The 11166-nt window shown below is 62.3% G+C and overlaps 1 protein-coding gene and 1 long non-coding RNA gene across 2 annotated transcripts; one reads left to right on the plus strand and one right to left on the minus strand.

The window, feature by feature from the left end:
* The first annotated feature begins 6 nt into the window (after positions 1-6).
* LOC110347283 (uncharacterized) lies at positions 7-6589 on the plus strand. The gene is made up of 3 exons (XR_015447624.1): positions 7-410; positions 5513-5590; positions 6260-6589. It is a non-coding gene; the product is annotated as an uncharacterized LOC110347283 (long non-coding RNA).
* Ccdc194 (coiled-coil domain containing 194) lies at positions 5585-11013 on the minus strand. Its single transcript, XM_013068652.2, has 4 exons — positions 8276-11013; positions 7091-7187; positions 6641-6773; positions 5585-5972 (listed from the first exon to the last, which is right to left on the minus strand). The coding sequence occupies exons 1-4, from the start codon at positions 8597-8599 to the stop codon at positions 5834-5836; spliced, it is 693 nt and encodes a 230-aa protein (XP_012924106.2). The 5' UTR covers positions 8600-11013; the 3' UTR covers positions 5585-5833.
* Between the last annotated feature and the right edge of the window lie 153 nt (positions 11014-11166).

Consider the following 11166-nt stretch of genomic DNA (forward strand, 5'->3'; position numbering starts at 1 on the left):
TGGCGCTGCCCCCGGCCCCTTCCTGCCCGGGAGGAAGTGGGGGTGTGAGGATCCCGCTGGCCCGCTGGCCCCGGTCCAGCGCAGCGGGGAGGGGCCGCTTGCTCCAGCTCAGCTGCCTCGGCCTCTCCAGAGCTGGAATGACAGGCGAGCCCCCCCACACCTGGCCTTTGGGGTTCTGTCACATTTAACCGTCTTGGGCCTGTCGCCATGGAGCACAGGGGCACGGGAGACAGGACGGTCCCCTGGCTCACCTGGGACATGCACAGAGTTGGACTTTGGTTCCCCTGGCTCTGACACCCCTGTGCCTGCATGGCTCAGGCATTGCCCAAGTAGGTGAACAGTAGGTGCTTAATACCTCAGGGTGGATGCACTGTTTGTGGCTTTGTTCCTGGGTGTGCCAGCTCACTCAGGTAGGTGCTTGATAACTGCTGAGAGCCACATGAGGTGGTGCATGCTCTCAGTGCAGTCAGTGCTTGGGAGGCTGAGGCAGGAGGGTCTCAAGTGAGGGCCCAGCCCAAGGCATTTAGGAGACTTCGTCATAAAATAAAAAAGACAAAGGGCTGGGGATGCAGCTCAGTGCGAGGCCCAGATTCTGTCCCCAGTACTGAAAGAGTAAACAAACCATTCTGGAGCAAGCTTGGGGCACAGTGCCTGTGGAGAGGGGAGCTGGGTCCCCTGTGCGCTCTGATGGGCTCCCAGCTGTCTGTGCCTCAGTTTCCCCCCGGTGAGGTGGAGCGAGCTCCGTGCAGGGTGCCCCTGTGCCTCTGAGTTTGCGTTTTTGTTGTTCCACTTGCTCCCTGCTTCCAGCAGTGTTTGGGGCTCCATGCGCTGCTGAGGGGAATCCAGGCCTCCTGCCCCATTACCCACCCTAAATATTCTGGGGTCACTGAGGGCCGATCCTCAGGTGGCGTGGGGGACCTGGGGGTCCAGAAGCGAAGGATCCTGGGTGTGCCCTCCCCAGGGGCTCAGGGAACATTCTGGAATCTTCTCTGCTCGCTCCACACTGGGGTGCCAGGGTCCCTGACAGCTGCTGCTGCTCTTAGGGGACAGCAGAGAAAGCCTGACGGGTGTGGCCTGGCCAGCAGGAGGGAAGGGACACAGGGTCAGGTGCTGCCCCGCTGTGGGCCCGGGTCCCCATCTCGGGTGGTGGGCGGGGGTCCCTGACAGTGGGAGGGGCCCAGGGTGTCGCCCCGCTGTGCAGCAGAAGGAGGAAATTCCCAGGGTGGCAGGAAGCCCTGTGTGACCTTTGGCCTCTCAGCCACCGAGCGGTTCCTGCTGGAGGGGCCTGGGGGTCGGGCGCCCAACCAGACGCGCGTCTGGTTGGCCAGGCTCTGCCCGAGTAGTGCGCGGGCACAGGCCCAGGTGACGACAGGTCAGGCCCTGCGTGCCACCCCCAGATGTGTGGCCCCAGACCAGCGAGTTCCTCCCCTCGAGCCTCGTGTAAAGAGGGAGCAAGACACAAACTGACCAAAAAATGGTGTGCGCACAACTTTTACAACATTCTTAAAGTGATAGCCCCATTCTTATGAATTCCATCAAAGTATTTCTCTCATTTTTTTTTTTTCCATGCCAGGGATTGAACTCAGGACCTTGGGCTTGGCAGGCAGGCAAGTTGCCACTGAGCTACATCCTCGGCCCTTTTCATGTGTGTGCGTGAGACAGGGTCTCACTATGTAGCCCAGGCTGGCCTCAAACTCACAGCAATCCTCCTGCCTCAGCCTCCTGTGTGCTGGGGTCACAGGCGTGTGCCACCACACAGGCACTGTCATCATATTTACTTACTTACTTACTTATTTATTTATTTATTTTGGTACCGGGGATCGAACTTGGGACCTTGCGCTTTCGAGCCAGGCACTGGAACCACTGGCTAAATCCCTGGCCCAACTGTCGTCATTTTTAAATGCAGACATTCGCTGTGTATTTGTCACCCCTTATGGCAAGAGGTGGAGCGCTAGAGTCGGGGCAGGCGTGTGCTCGGCCTTAGCCAGGGGTGACATCTAGGGGCACAGGATAAAGCGTGACTGACCGTTTCGGGCCATGCCGGGCACTGTGCCAGCTGAAGCTTGGGGACGCAGAGGGGTGCTGCAGCCACAGCAAGGGCAGCTCCAGGCGGTGCGTCAGCCCAGAGCACGTCTGGCCCTTGGCTGTGCTTCCCACAGTGACGGTGGGCACGCACGTGTGCCCGTGTGCATGTGTCTGTGTGTGAGCCTGAAGGTCAGATGGGCCGGAAGAGAAAGGTGACCAAGCCCCTTGAGAGTTGGGGAGCTGCTGGGGTCCCTGGTGGTGCTAAGGGGACACAGCGCAGGGTGACGTTGCAGTGTAAGGACCGGAGTGTGAAATGCACTTGGACGGCATCGTGTGTTTGCCTGTGGGAGTGTGAGCTCACACCCTGACTGAGTGCTGCCCTCCTGAGTGACTCAGCACCCCCAGCCCACGGGGCGGGGGGACCCTGGGGCCTGGCTCTCCAGGGGCAGCTTCCCCACTGATGCCCACCATGCCCCGGCTCTCTTAAGATCTTATCTTATTTTGAGACCCAGTTTTGCTGAATGGCCCAAGCTGAGCTCAAACTTTCAGTCCTCCTGCATCAGCCTCCTGAGAAGCCGGGACTACAGGTGTGTGCGACACTCGACAAGTAACTCATCAGAACAGGAAAGCTTACAGTGGAGCTGGCTATGTGGGCTCCACACCTTGTCTCTGCACTTTCTCCACTCCTCTTCTTTTTCCTGGGCTCTGTTGATCCTCTTGCTGCCACTTAGGGTTTTAGTGTCTTTGTCACAACAACTTTGGATGGACATCTAGATTGTTCCCAATTCTTTCTCCAATGACCAAAGATTCAAACTCAGATCTGAGCCAGGCATGCTCACACCTGTCATCCCAGCACGCTGGGAGCCTGGGCAGGAGGATGGTAAGTTGGAGTCCAGCCTGGGCAACTTAGTGATTTAGTGAGAACTTGTCTCAAAATTAAAAATACAATTTTTAAAGGGCTGGGAATATGGCTTAGCGTGAAGGTCCTGGGCTCCATCCCCTGTACTGCAAACTTTTTTTTTTTTGGTACTGGGAATGGAGCTTGGGACCTTGCACTTGCGAGGCAGGCACCGGAACCACTGGCCAAATCCCCGGCCCTGCAAACATTTTTTTAAAATAAAGAAATGTACAAAGGGCCGGGTGCAGCTCAGCGGCGAGCACCGAGCTAGTGATGGGCACATTTCACACCGGCCTGGCTCCCAGGGTGTCTGATTCACACCCTGCCCACAGGGTCTCATCCCTCTGGACAGACAGGTCTCTGAGGCGAGGGCAGGCGGACGGTGTTCAGGCCATTCCCATCTCCACACCCGAGCGAGCGAGCGGGTGCAGGTTTTTTCCTGAAAGCCATTTGTCACGGCCACAGGAAGCTGCCACTGAGCCTCTTCCCCTGGAGGTCATTGGAGCCGCACTCAGCCCCTCCCGACACGTTTTTTCTAAATGGAAAACAATCAATTCGGGGTGAGTTGTTTGTTATGTGGGGAGGGGAAGCTGGCGCTAGGAAGCGGGCTGGTGTCACTTGCTGGAAAAGGACAGCTGAAGACCCGGGAGGTGGAGGTCACAGCCCCACAGCCTCCAGGAACCAGCTTTGTTTATTCCCCATGAGGACCGAGCCAGGGCCTCACAGGCGAGGCCAGCACCTGCCACCAAGCTGCACCCTGGCCCCTTTGCTGTTTTGAGTCAGGGTCCCACCAAATCGCCAAGCTGCCCAGGCTGGGCTGGAACTTGCGATCCTCTGGCTCAGCCCTCAGGGTCCTGGGATGGCAGCGCCAGGCTTCAGAAGGGGCCTTAAGGAAGTGAAAGCTTCCTGAGGCTCCAAAGCCCTCTGTCCTGGCTTCTCTGGGTCAGAGGCACCCGGACTGGGAGTGAGACAGGGGTGTGTGGGGAGACAGATAGAGACAGGAGCGAGGCCTGGTGGCGCATGCCTGCAATCCCAGCACTCTTGAGGCTGAGGCAGGAGGAGCAGCACAGGTTAGAGGCCAGCCTGGGCTATGTATTGAGACACCGTCTCAAACAACAACACAACAAAAACAACACAACAACAAAAACAAAAAGAGAGAAGAGAAGAGACAAAAATAAAAAAAGAGTCTGGCAGGGTGGTGCTCACCTAATGCTAGCACTTTGGGAGGCTGAGGCAGGAGGATCTGGACTTTAAATCCTGCCTGGGCAACTTAGAAAGAACTTCTGGGGGAAAATAGGGGACTGGGGGTGTAGCTCAGTGGTAGAACATCCCTGGGTTTGATCACCACTAACTCAAAAAGGGGAGAGAGACAGAGACAGATACGGAGGTTAGACTCACTGAGAGAACTGGAGCTGGGGCTCAGTGGTGAGCGCTCGCCTAGCTGAGGACAGGGGCCAGAGTGGTCACAGAAGGAAGCCGAGACAGGAGGGTGCAGGGCCTGCCCGCGGTGCCCTGTGTGTGTGTGTGGGGGGGAGGCAGAGCACCCGGAGCCTCCTTCTCTCAAACCCCACGGTCCTCACGACCCTGGCCCGGCAGCCTCCCTGGGCTGAGCCCAGGTCCAACCTCACCGCCCTGCAGGGCAGCGCGGATTTCCAGAATCCCACAGCAAGGCCACGGCAGCGGACCCGGCAGGGTGACAGCGGCGACCCTTCGGGAGCCCAACGGCCGTGCGGGCTGGAGCGGCCCCTGGCGGCCACGCGCGGAACAGCGCCCCGGGCCCAAACCCTCTTTTCTTTCCACCTCTTTTCCTCTCCTTCCCTCTATACGCCTCTTCTTTTCTTTCTTTTTTGTTTTCTTGAGACAAGGTCTCTCTATGTAGTTCAGGCTGGCTTTGCACTCTCTATGCAGCCCAGGTTGGCCTCGAACTCTCAGCGACCCTCCTGCCTCAGCCTCTGGGCGTGACAGGCGGGCGCCACCACGTCTGGCTCACTCACTCTTTCATCCCTCTCTCCCCTCTCTCCCCCGCGCGCCGGCCTCTCTCAGGTGATGTCCCAGACCAGGCACAGGCCCTGGGCGGGTAGGGGTGACGACGGCCCCCAGAGCAGCAGAGGCACCATGCCAGCCGCTTGGCAATTTGCAAAGCATTTTTTAAATTTTTTTTTTTTTTTTGGTACCGGGGATCGATCTCGGGTCCTTGAGCTTGCACAGCAGGCGGCGAAACCACTGAGCTAAATTCCCGGCCCATTTTTATAATTTTTAAAAGGCAGTGCATGTGTACGATTTTTTTAAAAATGCGAATTGTATAAAAGGGTGCAGAGAAACGCGGGTCGGCCTCCCACGCCGGAGCTGGAGCCGGAGCCAGAGCCGGAGCCGGAGCCGGAGCCGGTGCGCAGCGCCCCATGCAGAGACGCGGGCAGAGCGCTTCGTGCGCCCCCAGCGGCCGAGCCCTCTCGCTTCTCACCGGTTCTATCTGGGAGAGCCTCTACTTTGGCCTTTTAAAGGGTTGAATAGTATTCCACTTCGTAGCCTGTCGGACACTCCTTTATTTAAACAGCTCTCAATTTTTTTGTTTGTCTTGCTTTCGGACAGGATCTCCCCACGCAGCCCAGGCTGGACTCCAACTCGCCCCTCTCCCCCTGCCGCAGCCTCCCGAGTGCTGGCATGCAGGTGTGTATCACGGCACCCGGCTTCTATGTGCACCTCTTGTTTCTCCAAGACACTGGCCCTGATCTCCGTGGGCCTCAGTTTCCCCGTCTGGGATACGGATTGGATGGTCGGGAGAGCGCCGTCCCTGTCTGTGATGTTTTCCTTCGGGCGTCGGCGGCCTGAGGCCGAGCGTGGATGTCGTCCGGTCCCGCGTGGCCACCTGCCTGCCTGTCGCTGCGGGGCTCCGAGTGGTCTCAGGGCGGCTCAGCCCCGCACGGGCCGCGACGGACGCCGGCAGCCCCGGGAGGGTCCGGGCCGAGTGCGCGGCTGGGGCCGGGATCGCGACCCTGAGCGGGGCCGGGGTCCTCGGCTCGGGGCGCCCAGGGCAGCCTCCAGGGCAGAGCTGCGGGAAGGGGCGTCAGCAGGGCCGGCCCGGGACCCCCGGGGACCCTAACTATCGACCCTTCCCTCAGTACTTCCCTCCCTTCCTTCCTTTCCTTTCTTTCTTTCTTTGAACCGGGGATCGAACTCAGGACCTTGAGCTTGCGAGGCAGGAGCGGCGCCACTGAGCCAAATCCCTGGCCCAGTGCATCCTTTTCTTTGCACCTGTTCTTCGCTCCCCGTTCTTCCCGAGTCACCGGCCCCCAATTGTTTTTATTTATTTTTGTTTTGTTTTGTTTTTTGAGACAGGGTCTCGCTCTGTCGTTCAGGATGGCCTCGAACTCTCGGCGATCCTCCTGCCTCAGCCTCCCCAGTGCTGGGATTACAGGCGTGCACCACAATGCCCGGCTCCCAATTTGCTCTTGAGCCCTGGAACTCCTGCCTCCAGACTGCCAGCCCCAACCTGCCCCGCTCCCTCGCCCCCAGAGAGCTGCCTGTCATCCACCCCTAAGTTTATCCCGGGACCCTCGCTGGAGGTAACAAAGCCCCGGACCTCAGACCACGCCCACAACTACATGTCCCCGCCCAGACCACGCCCGAAGTGCTGATTGGCGGAAAGAACAAGGTGCTGCACAGTTATTGGCTCTGCATCCCGTCCCTCTGTCCCCCGCGGGCCCGCCCCTTACTCACAGGTGCTCGCGTAGCGCCACCTCCCGGGCAACGCAGGCTTCGCCTTCGGCCTCGGCGGCGCCCGCGCGCTGCTGCGCCTCATCCAGCTGCCGCGCAGCCTCCGTGGCCGCCGCCTCCCCGCGCGCCAGGGCTTCTGCGGGCGCAGAGGCGGGCAGGAGGGGGTCGGAGGGATGGGCCCGCCCCCCCGGCCCCCCGCCCCTCCGTCTGCTCTGGTTGAAGTCAGTGTGCCGTTTCGCGGCCTCTGCGCGTCCTTGGCATGGCTTTTCTCGGTTCACAGCGACTTCGCGCAGTGCCCGAGGCAGTTGCGAACTCGTGGCTCCGCCTGCCGTCCGCACCCCTCCCAGAGGGCTCCGAGCGCGTCCTCCGCAGCGGCAGCGCGGGGCACCCGTGCCGGTCACCGTGTGCCCAGGACCTGGGGCCCCCCCAGCCCAGCCGCCCTGCCCCACTCACCTGCCAGCGCCCCGTTCTCGACCCCCAGCCGGGCCGCCCGCGCTTTGGCCTTGTCCATCTCCGTGTCCAGCGCCTTTAGCTGGGCCTGCAGCAGGCTCTGCGAGGAGGAGGGCGGTGAGCTGGGCCACCCTTCTGGGGACAGCGACACAACGCCCTCCTGTCCAGAGCTCTTCCGGCCAGGAGCGCGAGGCCAGAGCCCGCCCAGCCCGGCTGCTCTTCCCTCGCTGCCCGCTGCGGTTCCCCCTGGGGACGGAACCCAGGGCTTTCACGCTGAGCTGCATCCCAGCTTTTTAAATTTATTTTGAGACAGAGTCTCGCTAAGTTGCTACGTTGTCCAGGCTGAGCTGGAACGTGGGATCCTCCTGTCTCAGCCTCCCAGAGTGCTGGGATGGCAGGGATGCGCCACCATGCAGGCTTATACTTTATTTATTTGTTTGAAGGCCTGGTAAATTCTGGACATGGGCTCTACCCCTGGGCCACAGTCCTAGCCCAGGGTGCACAGCAGTTCCCGATCAATGTGAGCCACTGGGCTCAGAAGGTGTTTTGGCGAAGCTCAGGGCTGGGGAGGGTTAATAAAGAGTCTGGAGGAAAGGGCGGGCCGGATGGCACCTCCCTGAGAAGCCAGCTTTAGACTCCTAATTACAGGTGCCCCGAGTGTTCCTTCCTCAAAATAGGACGGCTGGAAACGGACTTGGGGTAAGAGTGGGCTCTGGGTCAGCACAGCGCCTCCTGGGGTGTCCCTCGCCACCATTTTTTAAAAACCTATTTATTTATTTATTTATTTTTGTCTAGGGGATTGAGCTCAGGATCTTGCGCTTGCAAGGCAGGTGCGGTACCACTGAGCTAAATCCCTGCCCCCCCCCTTTGGAGACAGGGTCTCCCTATGTGGTTCAGGCTGGCCTTGAATTCATTTTATGTAACCCAGGCTGGCCTGGAATTCAGGGCGACTCTCCTGCCTCAGCCTTCTGAGTGCTGGGATCACGTGCGCCACCACACCCGGCTCCAGCCCCCATTATTCTGGGAAATAGCGAAGTGTGCCCTTTTTTAAAAATCGGAGGGTAGATTCCAGGAATTACAGGAGTAGAAGACTTGGGGAACCGAGGGGAAGGGAGGGACCCCTAGGAACAGGCGCAACCCCTATTCCTAGCAGCCTGGTCCTTCCGACCCTCCACGCTGCCCACCTACTTGTCGACCCTCCAAGGCCCTCAGCGACTGCTCCAGCTCCTCTCGGACGCGCTCCGCCTGGCTCAGCCTCCCCGCCAGACTGTCCTCGCGCTGCGCGGCCTCGGCCAGCCGCCGCCGAAGTTCCTCGAGCTCCGGGTCCGGCCCCGGGAGCGGCGTCGTGGCGTTAGGCCCCGGCTCGGGGCAGCGCGGGCCCCGGGCCGTCGAGGCCGCCAGGTTCCAGGCCACCAGGGCTCCGCCGGCCGCTGCCGCCGCCAGGAACAGGGAGGCCCCGCACAGCGCGAGCGCCCGCCACGCGCGCCCCGGCTCCGGCCCCGGCCCGGCCATGCGCGCTCCGATGCCGCGCGCTTCGAGTGGCACCTGGGGCGCTGCACCGCCCACGCCCGGCAGCCCCGCCCCGCCCCGGTGGCCTCCCTCCTGGAGGGGCGTTCGGAGCTGGAGCGCTCTGCCTCACGCCGCCTGCAGCCTGTTTCCCCTCCCTGGGATGGATCTCGGGACCCAGCGCGGAGCTGCCGTAGGAGCCCGCACGATCCGTCCGCGCCCCGTGCACCGGACACCGAGGCTGCGCCCCGAGCTCGAGTGGGCAGCCGGGACCAGGTGGGGCCACGGCCCGGCGCCAGGGGGCGCGCTCAGCACGCGAGCGACACCTGCCGGCTCCTCCCCTCCCTTCGCTGCTCCCCTCGGGGACCCCATCAGGCCTGGCTTCCTTTGCTCCCCTCCCCTCCCGTCCCCTTCTTTTTCCTTCCCTTTTTCCTCCCCGCTTCCTGCCCCAGGGCCTTTGCACGGGGCCCCGCCCCACCTGAGCCATCTTCTCCCTCTGTCCCAGGCTACTGAATCCTTACGGCTCCCGCCCGGCCCCACCCCCTTCCGGACCCCCACTGCCGCCCGAGCGCCCTGGGCCACGCAGGCCGGCGCTTAGCGGGTGGCGGCCCCTGTCAGGGAACGTGACTAGGCCTCATTCGCGGAGGGGAAGAAGCCAGAGGTGGAGCCTGGGACACAGCAGCCTGGACCACAGCCGGTTCACTGCGCAGCCGCAGCAGCTGTCCGTCCTCAACCTCTCCGCCTCTCTCTGGCCGCTTGCGTGTGTGTGTGTGTGTGTGAGTGTGTGTGTGTGTGTGTGTGTGTGGCCGGTTGGCCTTGAACTGGTGGCGATCCTCCTGCCTCAGCCTCCCGTGGGCTGGGATTACAGGCGTGCGCCACTGCTCCTGCTCAGGCTCTCCTTCACCCCGGGGTGGGGCACACAACTCTGGGTCAGCGAGGGGCACCGCGCGGGGTCTGGGGACTGCACAGGGCGGGAGTTGGGGGGTGGAGGAAGAGCGGTGAGGTCGTGCGGGGGGGAGTTTGCCTCCTGGGCAGAGAAACCCGTCCACGCGGAGGGGAAACTGAGGCTGCCTGCCGGCGTGGAAACCACCTGGCCCTTCAAGACTTCCCCGAGCCTGATCTCCACACCTCCGGGGGCGGGTGACAGCCCTCGACCTGGCTCCAGGAGTTTATCCCCACTGCCCTGCACGGGGGACACCCAAGTCCGCCCTGAAGAGTGGGCCCGGGACACAGGTCTGATAGCTTTTTTTTGCAGTTCCCTCGGGACCTTGCGCTTGGGAGGCCGGCGCTGTGCCATAGCATTTGGTTTCTATCGTTGTGGTGCTGGGGTGGAACCCAGGGCCTTTGCGCTGAGCTGCATTCCCAGCCCTTTTGATTTTTAAAATTTTGACACCAGGTCTCAGTAAATCTCTAAGCCCCCCAGGCTGGGCTGGAACTCACGACCCTCCTGGCCCAGCCTCCCAGAGAGCCAGGACGGCAGAGGGGCCCCCTCTCAGGCATTCTTTGCTGTTGGGACCTGGGGGGTGCGGCGAGGCCCCTCCTGGGGGAGGGCGTGCAGTCCACGCTGGGCGGGGGGAATGCAGGACGTGGCGACTGGGACCCGACTCACCTTCCCAGAGTCGTGGCCACCCCTTCCCGTACGGGGCTGAAGCAGGCGCCCCTGTGCCCTGGCCCTGGCCCCCCAGAGCGCATCACGGAGACAGCGGCAGGCCGCCCCCCGCCCCCGACCCTCTCCACTCAGCTCACTGCCCGATCCCTGCGGACCCGGGCGGCTCTTCCCTCTCCAGGGCGCCCGCACCCCAGTCCTGCACGCGCCTCAGGTAGGAACCGCACGTCTCCCGCCCGCCCAGCCCAAGGTCCCAGGCAGGCGGCCCCAGACCCCGGGCTTGGGTGCCCCGGCACAGGCCGGCGGCAGCGGTGGATTCGGGTGCCCGGAGCGCAGGGACACGGGCCCTTCTCTCCCACTGACCGCGTGGCCCGGGCACGGTGGGACCCAAAGATGCGGCCGAAATCTGGGACCCAAGGCCCCATTGCCACGGACAGGAAACTGCATGGATTCCAGGAGAACTTGGAGGAAGAAAGATAAGGCCCAGGCAGGGACCGCGGGGCCTGGCAGGGAATGAGTGAGGCACGTGGGGGAGGCTTCTGCGGGGACTGCAGCTGTCGCTCCGGAAGTGCCTTTCCGGCGAGGGCGTCCCAGAGCGGGTGCTGCAGGATACGTAAGAGCTTAGGGGACATAGACAAGAAGATTCTGACAGAGGCCTGGCCTAAATGTGCCTGTGGATTCAGGTTTAAATCCTAACCCCGCGCTTGGTGCAGGAGGCTGGGAAAAGCAGGATGCTTCCCCCCCCCCCCCCCAGTTTCCCCACTGGTACGCGGGGGCAGGTGGGCTCTGCACACCAGGCGAAGTCCTGAGGATGCTTCCGCAGGGGGCGGCTGGACGCGCTGGCACGGTGGCGGGGTCCAGCACCTCGGGGTGCGGCGCAGCGGGGTTCCCACCCTCACCGCAGGGGCTGACCCTGAACTCAGGGTGACAGCGACGCTCCAGGAGCGTAAGAGCAAGTTCTGTCCTC

The sequence above is a fragment of the Heterocephalus glaber genome, unplaced genomic scaffold (genome assembly GCF_053883595.1).
Source record: "Heterocephalus glaber isolate CG9 unplaced genomic scaffold, H.glaber_assembly_v1.0 deba00001761, whole genome shotgun sequence".
Lineage (NCBI taxonomy): Eukaryota > Metazoa > Chordata > Mammalia > Rodentia > Bathyergidae > Heterocephalus > Heterocephalus glaber.

Excerpts from the sequence above, each read along its gene's own strand:
- Ccdc194 (XM_013068652.2), bottom strand. The coding sequence starts at position 8,599 with ATGGCCGGGCCGGGGCCGGAGCCGGGGCGCGCGTGGCGGGCGCTCGCG. Across the intron at positions 7,188-8,275 it reads GGGCCTTGGAGGGTCGACAA|AGCCTGCTGCAGGCCCAGCT; the intron begins GTAGGTGGGCAG and ends TCCTCCTCGCAG. Across the intron at positions 5,973-6,640 it reads GTGGCGCTACGCGAGCACCT|CTCTGCCCTGGAGGCTGCCC; the intron begins GTGAGTAAGGGG and ends CCCTTCCCGCAG.